The sequence below is a fragment of the Nerophis ophidion genome, linkage group LG18, assembly GCF_033978795.1.
Source record: "Nerophis ophidion isolate RoL-2023_Sa linkage group LG18, RoL_Noph_v1.0, whole genome shotgun sequence".
NCBI lineage: Eukaryota > Metazoa > Chordata > Actinopteri > Syngnathiformes > Syngnathidae > Nerophis > Nerophis ophidion.
This window is the reverse complement of record NC_084628.1, coordinates 25,115,722-25,131,479: the sequence shown is the minus strand read 5'-3', so window position 1 is coordinate 25,131,479 and position 15,758 is coordinate 25,115,722. Positions and strand designations below refer to the sequence as shown.

General features: G+C 41.4%; 1 protein-coding gene and 2 non-coding genes across 6 annotated transcripts in view; all 3 read left to right on the top strand.

Moving 5' to 3' along the window:
* Positions 1-15,758, top strand: part of atg16l1 (ATG16 autophagy related 16-like 1 (S. cerevisiae)) — a 33,904-nt gene that overhangs the window by 12,421 nt on the left and 5,725 nt on the right. For all 4 annotated transcript variants that reach the window (XM_061877824.1, XM_061877828.1, XM_061877825.1 and 1 more), the window contains 14 exons: positions 128-201; positions 275-344; positions 444-625; positions 700-765; positions 840-926; positions 1,041-1,100; positions 3,201-3,303; positions 3,410-3,515; positions 3,940-4,010; positions 4,081-4,152; positions 8,023-8,143; positions 8,220-8,325; positions 14,479-14,628; positions 14,704-14,751. In XM_061877824.1, coding sequence (XP_061733808.1) covers positions 128-201; positions 275-344; positions 444-625; positions 700-765; positions 840-926; positions 1,041-1,100; positions 3,201-3,303; positions 3,410-3,515; positions 3,940-4,010; positions 4,081-4,152; positions 8,023-8,143; positions 8,220-8,325; positions 14,479-14,628; positions 14,704-14,751 — 1,316 coding nt within the window. The remainder of the gene's footprint in view (positions 1-127; positions 202-274; positions 345-443; positions 626-699; positions 766-839; positions 927-1,040; positions 1,101-3,200; positions 3,304-3,409; positions 3,516-3,939; positions 4,011-4,080; positions 4,153-8,022; positions 8,144-8,219; positions 8,326-14,478; positions 14,629-14,703; positions 14,752-15,758) is intronic.
* LOC133537655 (small Cajal body-specific RNA 6) lies at positions 3,568-3,834 on the top strand. The gene has a single exon (XR_009802776.1). It is a non-coding gene; the product is annotated as a small Cajal body-specific RNA 6 (non-coding RNA).
* LOC133537656 (small Cajal body-specific RNA 6) lies at positions 7,656-7,922 on the top strand. The gene has a single exon (XR_009802777.1). It is a non-coding gene; the product is annotated as a small Cajal body-specific RNA 6 (non-coding RNA).

Below are 15,758 nucleotides of genomic sequence, written 5' to 3'. Positions count from 1 at the left end.
TGGCCACAACGATCAGCAAGAACGTTGCAAACTGAGCAAAATGAAATAAAACTACCTGTCACTTACCCATCTCTCATATACACACACACAGGGTGTTTTTTCTAACGCCTGTGGTCTTGTCCCGCAGCTGGCCCAGACGGTGATTGAACTCAACAACCAGATCCAACAGAAAGACAAAGAGATCCAGAACAACGAGGCCAAGTCAGTAGCGCTTCCTCTCAGGTTCTGATTGCTGATATGTGCGGCTGACAGCCTTTCTTGTGTCACATTTCAGGATGCAGGAGTACCAGCAGCAGATCGCCAACCTGGAGGGAGACTGTCGAGATCTTAGGAACTGCTTGCAGGTAGGAAGACTGCACCTGGACCATTTCCATGCACCTCTCGCTTGATTTAACCTCCTTCTGGTGAGAAAGAAGTTGACATGCCAAGCGTCTCGCATGCAGGATCTGGAACGAGCCAATCAGACTCTGAAGGACGAGTATGACGCGCTGCAGATCACCTTCAGCGCCCTGGAGGAGAAGCTGAGGAAAACCACAGAAGACAACCAAGAGCTAGTCTCCCGCTGGATGGCTGAGAAGGCTCAAGAGGCAAACCGTCTTAACTCTGAAAACGAAAAGGACAGCAGGTATAAGAGATGTCCTCGCCAGGTAGAGAAACCAGCACGAGTGACACACTCTCGCTCTTCTTTCCTCTTCTCAGACGCAGACAAGCCAAACTACAGAAGGATCTGGCTGATGCCGCCAAAGAACCGCTACCGATTGACCCGTTGGTGAACTTTTATGACTTTGGGACTTGTTCTGGCCTGACGCCACAAGGTTGTGACTAGTTGTTCTCCTCAGGGACGATGACATTGAAGTTCTGGCAGAAGATTCTGGGAAGGGAGGTGGCGAGCCGGCACACAACCGAGCACTTGGCAGAACTCCCAGGTGAGACATCAAATAAATTGAAGTGACATTCCAATGTGCATAGTTTATTATTTGCATTTGTTGCTATTAGTGCTGGTGTGTCTCATAATTGACCAAAACATGGAATTGTTGCAGTAAGAAAATCTCCCAACCTCCCCCGGGTGGCCTGCTGGACTCCATCTCCAACATCTTTGGGTACGCATCCAGAACACAAGTAGATGTTTGGGGTAATGCTCTGTTGGGGGCTCTGTCCTCTTGCTGAAGTCCATGGCCAATAACTAGGACTTCAAACGGTGAAGATATAATTGGATTATAAACCTATTAATGGAATCGTCTGGGAGGGAGGTGATGACTACCTGCTAAGCCCCCAGCGTACAAGGGGTGTATTGGGGGTGATAGATTTCTTCTTGAAATATTAGTGAAATATTCTTGAGTGTAGACTTGGTATGGATACCGTTCACATTTAATTTTAAACAGTACCAATTCCTAGTACTTCGGAATGGATACTGGTACTCAACAGTACCAATTTTTAGTATGTCGGTGTGTCTTAATAAATATTAGTGTTTTTAATTATGAAATACATTTTTTTGTAGACAACATTTAAAAAATATATAATTATAATTGCTATCCAGTTGTTAAATCTTGTTTTATCATCATCCTGTCATTTGAAAGTACGACATTAAGTTGCAATAACAGTTGCAAGTTCAAGACGCTAGATGGCAGTAGTGTATAGTTTCGTGCTTTTTTTTGGTTGCACCCTAAAAAGTATTAATACTGTAATTATTGTTATTGCACACTAGCTGTTTGATTGTAACGTGTATCTTAGTTGTAGTTTTTATTAACAAATTTGGAAGTGCTGAAATCGCCATGTAAAAGCACTAATGCTAATCAGTCGAATGTCATCAGCAAAACCAATGTGTATTAGCATCAAGCGAGCGCATTTTTTACCCTTTAGGGCAGCGTTTTTCAACCACTGTGCCCCGGCAAACTAGTGTGCTGTGAAATAGTCTGGTGTGCCGTGGGAGATTATGTAATTTCAACTAATTGGGTTAATATATTTGTTGCAATCCAGCAATTATAATTCGCAACTCTGCCCTTGTTGAGTATGTTTGCTGTCCAGAGCTTGGCAAAGTAACCGTGTAATACTCTTCCATATCAGTAGATGGCAGCAGGTAGCTAATTGCTTTGTCGCTCTCAGGAACATAGTTTGTCATGATCACAATATGCAGACAGCGGGAGGCAGTGTCCAGGTAAAAACGTATCTAACGCTTAAACCTAAAATAAAAAAAAAGTGAGTTCCGCTAAGAAAAGGCATTGAAGTCCAGGAATGGCTATGCAAAACAAAACTAAAACTGAACTGGCTGCAATGTAAAAAAAAACGGAATGCTGGACTGCAGCAAAGACTTACAGCGTGTGGAGCAGACGGCATCCACAAAGTACGTTCGTACATGACAATCAACAATGTCCCCACAAAGACGGATAGCATCCGCATAATTTGAATAATCTGGATTGCAAAGTAGATGCGGTGAATAGCGTTCAAGGAAGACCTAAAACTGCTACAGGAAAATATCAACAAAATAGGAGCGCAAGACAAGAACTAAAACACTACACAAAGGAAAACACCAAAAAATTTAAAATAATTTACAGCGTGATGTGACGGTACACCTACTTTGAGACAAGAGCTATATTGATGCATGCTTGGTTATGGTTTAAATTCATATCTAACAATTGCGAGAACGACTTTTTATTGTCAGTATCGGCTACTGAGTTTAATTTTTTTATGTTTTCTGCTGATGGTGTTCCTCAGAATTTTGTCAATGGAAAAAAATGTGCTTTGGCTCCAAAAAGATTGAAAAACACTGCTTTAGGGCACAGCTGTAACCCCCTGGCACTAAACCTGCAGAAAATGGTTCTCAGTGTTCTGTAGTTCTACATTTTCACACTTGGCACTGTTTTGTTACACTTATGTCTTATTTTTGCACATTCATTTTAAGAAAGAATTAAGTGTTAAATGTGTTTTTACAATGTTTAAAGTGTTGTGTTTTTCTTGGTTGATATTCCCTTTCCTTTCTGCTGTGGTAACTGAGGGGGTTACAACCAGACGAAGGTGACATTTTAAAATTAAAAATGTTTGCATTGCATATTTTTTTCTCCTCTGTTCTTTTGGCAGTTTTTGGTCATATTAAAAGAACCCACCATAGATTAGGCTGATCGTTGACTATGGGAAAACTTTTCCAATTCAGATTCGCCTATGACTTTTTGATGTGATATCATACGACTTGTTGTCGTTGACAGACGTCGAGGTGCAAACTCCTTGGGTACTTCTCCAGAAAACCCAGAAGCGCCAATGGGGGCCTGCGCGGAGGTTCGAGTCCCGTCCACCGCACTGCATGTGTTTGTAAGTTTCGCCCATTCAAGTCCAAGTGTCACCTGTTTTGCTTGGTTTCACTTTCATTGCCCAACACTCAGTTCTTCTTGACATTTCTTTGTGTGCGCACATTCAGGAAGCTCACGACGGTGAGGTGAATGCCGTCAAGTTCAGCCCCGGCTCACGTCTCCTAGCAACAGGAGGGATGGACCGCAGGGTGAAGCTGTGGGAAGTGGTCTCGGGTGAGTTCCCTATCACGACGTCTTTTTTGATCAGGGTGTGAGAAAGGTGAAAGGTCAATGATGAGAAGTAAAAGGTCTGATTACCCATAATCCTCTCCCCTGCCCGTGCTCCCAGCAGCCTTTGCTCTGTGCTGCCAGCACGTTACAAGTAATACCGTGCTGGTCTCTGAGCTGCTGACACACAGGAAGTGACACCATATTTGGAGTCTGAGTGCAGACAATCTTGGCTCCTTATGGTCATGTCCAACAAAAACCATCACAGTGGAGTGTCGGGCGTGGGGAGAGGGGGGGGCTGATCTAAAGTTTTCAACCTGAGACCTTAGTTCAGTTGACATATTTGAATATCGCAGAACAGCGGAATTAAAGTCATTCAACCCTGAAATAACTTTGAGTTCCTTGTGTTCATCATGTCATGCATTTGTAGGTCGCTGTGAGCCCAAAGGAGCTTTGACCGGCAGTAACGCTGGAATCACCAGCATTGAATTTGACAGCGCAGTAAGTCCGTACACACCGACCCTGTTTTTTTTTTTTACCCTTTCATTTTCACTTGTGTTTCCTTGTGCAGGGCTCGTACCTGTTGGCCGCCTCCAACGACTTTGCCAGCCGCATCTGGACTTTGGACGACTACAGATTGAGGGTCAGTGAGTAACATTTTTAAAAGACAAGCTGAAACCATGTTTAAAGAAAGTATTAGGGCTGGGCAATATAATATGGCTGAAGATGGTATCGCGACATAAGTTTTATGTATCGGTCAATATTAGAGATTTAACTATCAAAATCACACTGTATGATATTATCACGGTATTAAAGGAGAACTGCACTTTTTTTTGGAATGTCTCCTATCGTTCACAATCATGAGAGACCAGAAGACAAGGTTTATGTTTTTTTGCATTCTAACATGTAAAAATTGGCTCATTCTTTGTGGATAGCAATGCGGCTAATGGGACTAATCAATTCTATCTCTAAATCCCTTTTAAAAATGCATTCAAACTCCGTCAACATTATTTCATTTACGTTTCGTAACCTGTATAATAATCAAACTGTAGCAACATTATTGTAAGCGAGAACATTGAAAAACTTTCTAGCGTACTAACACATCGGCGTGCTACGGTATTAGCCGTAAAAGCTAACTACAGCAAGAGATAAGCTAGCTTCTACGTCAACGCGTTAATTTGTAATGCACAACACTGCGATACGACACCAATCTGTACTGAGTGAAAACCATGAACAATCATATTACAGTATCTGTAAAGTATTATTTCATGTTTTGTTTGTCCACAGCTAGCCAGACGCCGTATGTACTGTAGTTGTACTAACACGCATGATGTGCTGCGTGTATCATGATCAATATTAAAAGTGATTCACTCGATGGTTGTTCGTCCTAGTCCAGCATGTTGTGGACTTTGCCTGTTGATTTTGGGTAAGCGCGCCATTTATGTTGAAAAAGCTTGTCTCCAAGTTCTATTTATAGCGTCAAAATGGCTTTCATTCCTCTCTCCTGGCTTCTGTCTGCTCCAACATCTCACTCTTCCTTTGTGCTCGCTTCTATAAACAGCAGTATATTTAGCTTCAAAAGTATAAGTTTGTAAATCCTCTTATCCAAAAATAGTCTGTTGTCTGCCACAATCAGAAAACACTTGTGTTTGATTCCGGAAATAGGAACGCACGTGTTGCCAGAAGTCAGACATGCGTTGCTATGGAAACAGAAATCAATACGCAGAAAAAAATCAGTCCCGAAAAATAAAAGTACAGTAGATATTGAACATATTACTTATTGTTATGAAGGTGTCTGTTACTTAATTATATATATACTTGCAGTGTGTATATTGTACATATCACATATCCTCGGTAGAGCCCACATAAGGGCAAGGAAAAACTCACCCCAGTGGGACGTCGGTGACAGTGACAATGATGACTATGAGAAACCTTGGAGAGGACCGCATATGTGGGCAACCACCCCTCCCCCAGGGGACTGAAAGCAATGGATGTTGAGCGTGTCTAACATGATATTGTGAAAGTTCAGTCCAAAGTGGATCCAACATAGTTGTGACTATATAAAACATTGAGGGTTTTGAAGGCTACAACAATGACTACCATCAGCTGCATCTTTCAAGCGTTTTTTTGATCATTTTTTCAATAGTTAAAAAAAAAAAAAAAAAAAAAAAGACGTGTTCTCTTGTCTGTCATAATTATTGTGAACGATAAGCAAAATTCCCAAAAAGTGCTGTTCCCCTTTAGGACTACGGTACAATATTATTGTGGTATGACAAAAAAACAAAACTTTATAAATACAATATTGTGTTAAATGAAGTGGCAGGAATGTTTAGGATAAACACACTTACTGTAATTGAACACTAATATAATGCTAAAAGGTTGTAATCTTATTTATTACTACAAACATGTATTTTTAAATCCAAAGAATTTACTGTCTCAAATTTTACTTTCAGAAAAGCAGTGTCTTCTACACGTACATCTTCTATCTGTTTTAGAAAATTCAGTGTCTCAGAAAAGTTAACTCACATTGTTAATACCTCCACAAATTGATGTTTAGCTTCCCTGGCTTCATCTTTTTTTGGGTGATGGTAGCTTATCAAGTGGCTTCGGTGTGCAGCAGGTGCTTTCCCTCCGCGTGGTGCGCCTTGACCCAGTCTGTTTTGGCTTGGAACACGAACGTGACACTCTTTATCAACTCCTCCACTGAGTTAATGTTTTTATAAGGTTTTGTCTGTTAGCAGCGTAACTCAAACCGTTATTAGGATTTTGAAAATAAACAATTTTTTATCTACTACAAAATGGAACACACTTTCTTTCCTGCTTTCTCTTTGTCTCTTTTTACTGGTACGGCACACCCCCACATTGCTGTCCTGAACTACCCAGAGGATTCTGGGAGATGTTATCTGGCCCCCCTAAGCAAAAGTGCCAGAAAAAAAATACACTCACCGAGTTTTTGTTTGCTACTGTCACACTTTACGGCATTTATGACATGATTTTGAAACTGCAATACTACGGTATCTACCATACCGTTACAGCCGTCGTCATGGTATTGATAATTTGTCATGACCTATTGAAAATAAGAAGCAGGAGAAAAATATAATAAATGTAAACATTTTTATTTGAAATGTAACCTTCCTCTGCTTATAATGCCTCAGCTATCAAGGCACAAAGGAAATGTCAACACAAGCATGGAAAACAAAATATTAAAATCACATTAAACACTTGACAATAGTTTCTTCAAATGAAAGTGCAAAAATATGGAATATGTAAGAAATGCTTAATGAAGTTTAAGAAAATAGTGCAAAGTGTGAAAATGTAAAGAGAGAAACCTGAGATCTATTTTCTGCAGGTTTAGTGGCAGGAAGTTGCAGCGGTGCGCTAAAGGGTGAGCACGGCTAAGATGATGTGGTATTGGCGGTCTTGGTGGGGACGAGCGCCTTGCATCTTTTATAGACCACATTGGTCTGACTACGGTCCTTTTTAAAAAAAAAAAAAAAAAAAAAAAAAAAAAATGCATTACAAAAAACTGCCATACCTTTTAAAGGTGACTTCTTGTTTTATCCACAAGTTAATTTTTACTTTCTCTTCTCACTCCATGCAAATAATCGACCCCTAGACAAGCAAACTTGATGATTGATACTGTTACTTGATTAGCTATTAGCGTGTCACTCCCACTTATCAGTGATCACGTCCTGCGTTGCTCGGTTACCAGAGAGCAAGGGCCTTTGTTCATTCAACCAACCTTGTTTCGCAACTTCTGCCTTCTTTGGAAGAATGTTTTATTAAATACCTTCTTTTTTTTTTTGTCGATTGTGATATATGTTGACATCATTTTATTGCCCAGCCCAAGGAAGTAATCTTGTAGCTTGGTTTTCTAGCCCCACTTTTCTTAGGATACTTTTTTTAATGAAAGTTTTAGCAGAAACATTGTCCTGGTTTTCTTAATCTCTTATTGTACAGTCAAACATTTTGCTCAACAAATTAGTCACAGTCCAAATAAAGAATCTGTACTTTTTTTTTGGCGTATGATTGCAAAGTAATTCAACATGGGGCCATAGAAAGTTGCGAGAACCAGCAATTTATCAAAGTATTTTGCTGAAGTATCAGTTTTTTTCTTTGAGACGTTGGCATATGGCATTTAGCGCAGGTCCATGATGAGCAGTAAAAGGTTTGAGCTTAGACTATTCCCCCCAGCCGCCATGTTGGCTCCCAGCAGCCCCTGCTGTTACCCCAGCATGCTAAAGTTGTGCAGTGCTGGTCCAGGCTCTGCTGACAAGCAGGATGTGACGTCACAAGCGACCTGTAGGGAGCGTTCACAGGCCGGCTGACTTACATCCGACACAAGCGAGCACGAAGGAGCGCCAGGCTGGGGCGGGAGAGTCTAAGCGGTGATCGCACTCTTCTGCTGAGACCACAGTAGCTCTGCCCACATAGCTGTCCAACCAGGAAGCGTTTGTCTTCTCCTATTCACTCTGAGCTGTGGTGTAACTTGTCAACACTTTTTCCTCCCTAGCACACCCTGACTGGACACAGTGGGAAGGTTCTGTCCGCTCGTTTCCTGTTGGACTACGCTCGCATCGTCTCTGGAAGCTACGACCGCACGCTCAAACTCTGGGACCTCCGCAGCAAAGTCTGTACGTGATTGGTCGCTTTTGAAGCGTTTTAGTGCCAGGCCACCTGCACGTCGTGCTGAGTCTGTCTCGTCTGCAGGCATGAAGACAGTCTTCACCGGGTCCAGCTGTAACGACATTGTGTGCACCGAGCAGTGCGTTATGAGTGGACATTTCGACAAGAAGGTCCGCTTCTGGGACATCAGGTCAGCATTTTTGTTTTTAATCCTTTGCCCAATTTGATTTTATGCGCAGGGAATGAAAATTTTTAATTTTGTTGTGACATCTTTGATAGAAAATGGTGAAATTAATTATCTTTGTATTTGGCAATGTTATTGTTTGACAGTGTTTAATAATTGTTCGATGGTTTAAACTGTCTGACAGCGTTTGGTAGGTGTCTGACTGCATTTGACAGTTTTGATGTTTACCGGCAGCGTTTGATCATGTTTAGCCATGTTAATGAATAACAGCGTTTGATAACGTTAATGAGGAACTGTTCTTTCTTTAGAATTTTGCCAATCTTTCACAATCCATATGAAAGACATGAGAATGGAAGTTTTTTGTTGTAATGTATTCTAAATAATAAATAAATGCGATCAAAAGTCCACTTACAACAGGGCCTTTGGGAGCTGCTCTATTCATAGCCGTTCAATTCTGCTTACAAAACCCATTCAAAAAAACATCCAAACGCCTCCATTAAGGTTTTATATACATGATGTATGTAAGTATATATGTAATGTAGTAACGGGCACACTTATAATAACATTCAATATTAACGTATTTTGATCATTTTAAGCAAATGTGGTGTATTAATTTAAAAAACTCTTCATGTTTGCTTTATTTTCTCGCATTGAAGTCAAGTAAGTCGAATGAAGTCCTGCAGCAGGACCAAAACCATTGTCTGCAGGTCATCAATCTCCTTGCTCAGGCTGGGGATGAAGAACCAAGTATAGCAGTGTCCAACCTGTCACAGCCTACAACAGAGAGTGAGATGCAAGGACAAAAGCCACAAATCAGGTGGCCAAAATCCTGTGAGAAAAGAGAGGGGGAGACAATTGACACAGACATCAGCAAACTTTTCGGACAACTGAAGGGAACTGCAATCAGAAAGCTGGAGAGAATGGGGGACCTAATTTACAGCTATGGCGCGAATCGATATGGAAAAACAGAGAGAATGAAAAGGACAGCTACACGGACAAATTCCAGGAGACAGCAAGAGATTGAACGGTTAGTTAGGGAAAGAAGGCAGCTGAAAAAACAATGGAAAAGATATCCAGTGTCAGGTTCGTCCCTGACAGTTTGGTTATGTTTTAGTTTTTTCCTCTGCATTTGTCTTTGTTTCCTGTGTGTGTGTGGCACCTGGCCACACCTGGTGTCAATCAGCCCGCTCCTATATGGACCTGTCTTCCCATCCAGTCAGTGCTGGATTATTCTGTCAGAATTAGCTGATGACAAACCCCAAGATTCAGAGAAGGAGGCAGGCATTGAGTAATAAAACATACTTTAATTTAAATACTAAAACAAGAACAAACAAAACAGTACTAACAAAAAGCCCGCACGAGGCGGATAACAAACTTGGCTATGAACAAACAAAACTGGAAGCGGGGAACAAAAGACCGTAAGCTACAAAGAGCTACCGAATATGATAACAAACTTGGCTATAAACAAACAAAACAGGAAGCAGGGAACAAAAGACAGTAAGCTACAAACAGCCACCCAATATAGTTTACCGCAACGGTGCATTGACATGACACGACAGGTAGCAACAACAATAATCCAGCACAGACTGTTTGGGAAGGCAGGTTAAAATAGGAGCGGGCTGAGTGACACAAGGTGTGGCCAGGTGCCAATCAGCCACAGCTGAGTGGAATCAGCGCTCAGGGAGAAACACATGAAACAGACAAAATAAGAGCGCTGACAGGAAATACTACACACACAGAGGAAACAAACTAAAACATAACCTAACTGTCAGGGACGAACCCGACATCCAGAAGAGGAAAAAGAGAGAATTAACCTTCTACGGGCATAAATGTTTGCAAAAGGTGTTTTTACAAAGGACAAAAGTGGCAAACTCACAACATCAAAGAAAGATCTTGAAACTTACCTCAAACAGAATCACACTGATAGCCAGCGGAGCGGACTGAAAACTCTCCCACCTGATAGAGTCCCCAGAACACCACCTGGACACTAACCCTCCCAAGTGGAGTGAGGTGGAGAGAATTGTGCGACGAGCAAGAGCTGCATCCTCTCTTGGGCCCAATGGAATTCCAATATGATTCTATAAGAAATCTCCAGAGGTTTTACACTTTCGATGGAGGCTGATGAAGGTGGTGTGGCAGAAACCAGAAATTTCAACTGCATGGCGGAGGGCAGGAGGCACCTTGATCCCCAAGTAAAAGGACTCTGTGGACATCAGCCAGTTTCGCCAAATCAGCCTTCTCAATGTTGAAGGCAAAATCTTCTTCAGTGTAGTGGCTCACAGGCTGGCCACCTACCTGGAAATGAACCAATACATTGATACTTCGGTGCAAAAAGCAGGGATTTCAGGCTTCACAGGGTGCATAGAGCACACAAACATATAGAGTCAAATTCAATGACCAATTAAATGACCATTCTAACCACAAACAAGGCGTGTGCTAGGCGGCTGCTGAACAAGCTGCAAGAAAACAGCCAGTGGGCCCAGATGGAAATAAAGCCAAGCAAGTCTAGAAGCATCTCGGTGAGTGGGAAGCTGATGGAACATCGATTCTGGGTGGGTGAGAAGGCTATACCAACGGTGTCTGAGAAGCCTGTCAAGAGTCTTGGACGTTTGTATCATGCCACCCTCAAAGACACAGGGCAGGTGGACCAGCTCAAGAAAGATACTTTAACTGGCCTCGAAAACATTGATAAGACCATGCTCCCTGGCCGGGTGAAGCTGTGGTGCCGCGAATTTGGGTCTCTACCCAGGCTAATGTGGCCTCTTACCATCTACGACGTACCAACCACAAAGGTAGAAAAGTCGACCAGGGTGGTTAACTCATTTGCTAGGAAGTGGCTGAGTTTTCCCAAATGCTTCAGTAACATCGGACTGTATGGAAGAGGTGTTCTGGAGCTTACTGTTTCCAGCCTAGTAAAAGAGTTTTAAGTGTGCAAAAGGTAAAGCTGGAAATGACGCCAACAGTCTCGTGACCTATGTGTTGCCCAAACAGCTCCTACCTTGGTGACTGGAAGGAAATGGACTGCAGCGGTAGCTACTCTGCAAGCAAACGAGGATCTTAGGCACAGAGACATCATTGGCTTTGTACAGCAGGGGAGAGGAGGCCTTGGTGGCATTTGGCTGCCCCAGCTCAGCGACGTCGGCTGGTTATAAAGGAGGTATGTCGGCACGAACAGGCAACTAGATGTGCAAAGGCTGTCTCACAAGTCAAGCAAGGACAGTGGATGAAAGTGAGAAAGGTCTCATGGAGGGAGCTACTGAGCATGGAGGCAGCTCACATCAGCTTCTTCTTACGCTCAACTTATGATGTCCTTCCCTCCCCTTCCAACCTCATATAGTGGTACGGAGAAAACCCCACATGCCTCCTTTGTCTATATCCAGCTAACCTCAAACACATTCTCCTTGGCTGCAAGACGAGTCTGTTACACCTGGCGGAACAACCAGGTTCTGAAGTTTCTATCAGCCACGTTATAGGCCAAAAGAGTGGAGATCAATACATCATACATCCACAAGAAAGTTAATCCGAGAAGGTGCAGAGTCGACCAAAGGCCATATACCAGACATAGGCCAGCTCGGAAGGGCTTGTGACTGGAAAATGGAGGTGGATCTTGATCAAAAGCTCTGCTTTCCTTCAGAGAGAGCCAGATCAAACCTCAGACCAGACCTTGTGCTCTGGTCCTCCTCACTGCACATTGTGTACGTAATAGAACTCATGTTTCCCTGGGAACTGGCAGCTGATGCTGAGCAGAATGGATGGAAAGCCAAGGTCTGCCCAGTGGAAACTGGCTGCAGAAGTTTTGTGGGCCGGACAACCTTCAGGCTGCTTAAGGACATTGGAGTTTGAGGCCAAACCCTGCGAAACACCATCAAAGCCCTCACAGGAGCAGCAGAGACAGCCAGTCGGTGGCTGTGGGTGAAGAGGAAAGACACCATCTTGAGCCCTAGTAAGACCTACAGCACATAATGGTTAAAAGCAGAGGGGGGCTCACTTGGGACGCCAGATGTTGCTGATGAGCCCTCTGGAGGTGTCGTGGGCCTATCATTGAAACATCGGTGATGGAGGGTGCCCACCTGATGACCCCAATGAAGCTGTCAACCATCTCCTCCCCTCCTCTCTGTCCCCCATTTTGCAATCCCACCCAACCAGGTCCAACACCATAACCGCTTTAAAGCAGCTCCGAAGGAGGTAGCCTACTGTTACCAATCTAACTCAGGTTAATTTGTATCATGGGATTGTTCCATCTAGTCCTAAAATTGAACTTAATCACTGATTACCCATTGCAGACTTTATGAGAGCCAACTAACATAATAAACATCACTTACTGTACAATGTCTGCTGTCATTAGGATGCAGGCTGCTAGGATATTCATATAATCCTATTTAGATGAAGAATGACTCATAATTCTCATGAAGAAACTGGGTGGGTGGGCCTAGCCTCTTTTCCATGTCGTCCTCGCCCGTTTCGGGTCCTATATGGCTGTCAAAGCGTACCAATTTGTCAGTTTACCTATTCAGACTTCTTCTGTCCAGGTGGCATGATTTGTGATCTAGAATAAACTTATAAGGAGCCGGCAATCATGGAAACCGCAGACCACTCGATAGTGTAAACATAGGGACACAAGCTAGTGATCACGGCGCCGCTATAAATATTTTGTCTGCTTTAGCACTTATAATAACAATATCACTAATACTTGGTTAATACTCAAGTCACGTAATGTAAATTGAGTATTGTTGGCGCGTTTTGAATGATTATTGATTGGGTATTATGGGCGAAATAGAGGACCTCCCATTGGCTTCGTTGTAAGTGGATTTTTATGTACGTTTATTTACAAGTTGGAATGTTTTGTTTTTTTATCCCCCTGTTGGCATGTCTTTCATGATTGTAAACAATAGGCAAAATTAAATTACTGCAGTTTCCCTTTCATATTTAACAGCGTTTGATAATGTGTATAAATGTTTAACAGCGATAATGTGTGATGATGTTGATGTTTAACAGCATTTGATAATGTCAATGTGCAACAGCGTTTGATAATGTGTATTGTTGAACAGTGATAATGTTAATATTTAACAGCGTTTGTTAATGTTTAACAGCGTTTGATATGTGATAATGTTAATGTGCAACAGCGTTTGATAATGTGTATCAATGTTTAACAGGGATAATGTTAATGTTAACAGTGTTTGATAATGCTAATTTTTAATAGTGTTTGATAATGTTTAACAGCGATAATGTGTGATACTGTTAATGTTTATCAGCGTTTGCTAATGTTTAAAAGTGCTTGATATGTGATTTTAATGCGCAACAGCGTTTGATGTCAATGTGCAACAGCATTTGTTAATGAGCAACAGCGTTTGATAATTTTTATCTGCAACAGCGTTTGATAATGTGATAATGTTTAACAGCGTTTATGTGATAATGTTAATGTTTAACAGTGTTTAATGTGTGATAATGTTAAGGTTTAACAGTGTTTGATGTGGGATAATGTTAATGTTTAACAGTGTTTATTATGTGATAATGTTGTGCAACAGCGTTTGATAATGTTATTGTGTAACAGTGTTTGATAATAATGTGTAACCGGGTTTGATAATGTCATAATGTTAACGTTTAACAGCGTTTGATATTGTTAATGTTTAACAGTGTTTGATAATGTGTGACAATGTTAATGTGTAACAAGGTTTGATAATGTGTGATAATGTTTAACAGCGTTTGAAAATGTTAATGTGTAACAGCGTTAGGTAATGTTAATGTGTAACAGCATTTATTGTTAATGTGTAACAGTGTTTGATGTGAGATAATGTCAATGTGTAACAGTGTTTGATGTGTGATAATGTTAATGTTTAACAGTGTTTGTTAATGTTGAACAGTGTTTGATGTTTGTTAATGGTAATGTTTATTAGCATTTGATGATGTTAATGTTTTAACAGTTTGATAATGTTTGTTTGAATTTAAAGTAGTTACATTTTCCTTCTCTTGTTGGTGTTTGACTGGTGCAATGTTTAATAAGTACGTTTGAAATTTAAAATGGTTAAATTCTCCTTTACCTGTTGGTGTTACACAATGTTTGATAATTAACGTATGCTAAGGTTTGATGATCCCCTTCTTCCTGTTGTCGTCTTTTGACACCTCATCGCAGAAGAGAAGGTGACAATGATTTGGTTTCAGGGCAGAGAGCATCGTGCATGAGCTGGAGCTTCAGGGCAGAGTGACGTCTTTGGACCTGAACCACGACCGTATGGACCTGCTGACGTGCTCCAGGGACGACCTATTGAAGATTGTGGACCTGCGCACCAATGCTGTGAGACAGACATTCAGGTTTGTGTTTGGTGCTCTCGTCCTGGGACTCCATTGCACGACGAAACTCAAGTTTGTGTCTCTTGTTGTCTTCAGCGCTCAGGGCTTCAAGTGCGGTGCGGACTGGACCCGAGTAACCTTCAGGTGGGTAAAAATTAGTCAAATTATTATTTTGTCCTCTGCTTAAATCTCTAAACAGGAGTTCTTATAAGCTTTTTGACCTCAATGCCCAACTTTTTCCACTACAGAGGGGCCCACTCAAGTATTAACACTTAATTAGTCATCTTAGTCTTGATTATTTTAATCATAATCAATAATTATATCTAACATATCTAGATTACAACCTTGTCAAATGATATAAAAGCTCATGTTCATCACAAAGATTATTATTATTAACCTTAAGCTGATTAGGAAAAACAAATATTAAGCAAATATATTGCATAAGGGACTCACACATAACTGACAAAAAATAAATGTTGTGCTAACATAAACTAAATTATAAATGAATATGTTAAATAAGTGTTTAATAAAATGCAAGTGAAATTACAACTCGACCACTTTAGTTATATTTGTCTCTGACTTTAGCTCCAGACTTCTTCTGTTTGTTTAATATTGTCATTACTGTCTCAAGTGGTGGACAAGTGTATTACACCTGAGTACTGCCCGTACTAACCACCGCTGATGAACATAATTTTGGCGGCCCTCTACGGGGCGTAACACTATGGTTAAAACAGAGCTATATATAGAGAGAGTTTGGCTACCCCGGTTTCAAAGTTTGCAGCAAAAAGGCGCTCTGTAGTCACGTGAGGCCTTTTGACTAATCAGAGAGTATGGCCAGAGGATCTCTAGAATGATTGGTCAAATGCCCCTTATGTGACTACAGGGCGCCATTTTGCTGCCAACTGTGAAACCCAGTTTGTCATACTCTCTCTATACACGGCTGCAGGTTAAACACTGCTCTAGATCAAACTTCAGTTCTATTTGTTGATGAAAAGTAATATTTTTTTGGGTTAAATGGTCTTTTAGGCAAAACTCTGTTTTTATACCATCAACACTAAATATGCAATATTTCCCCCCCAATAAATTCAAAGTGGAATATATCATGTCAAAGAATTGGAGCTTTGAATGGGTTCATTCCTAACAATTCATTA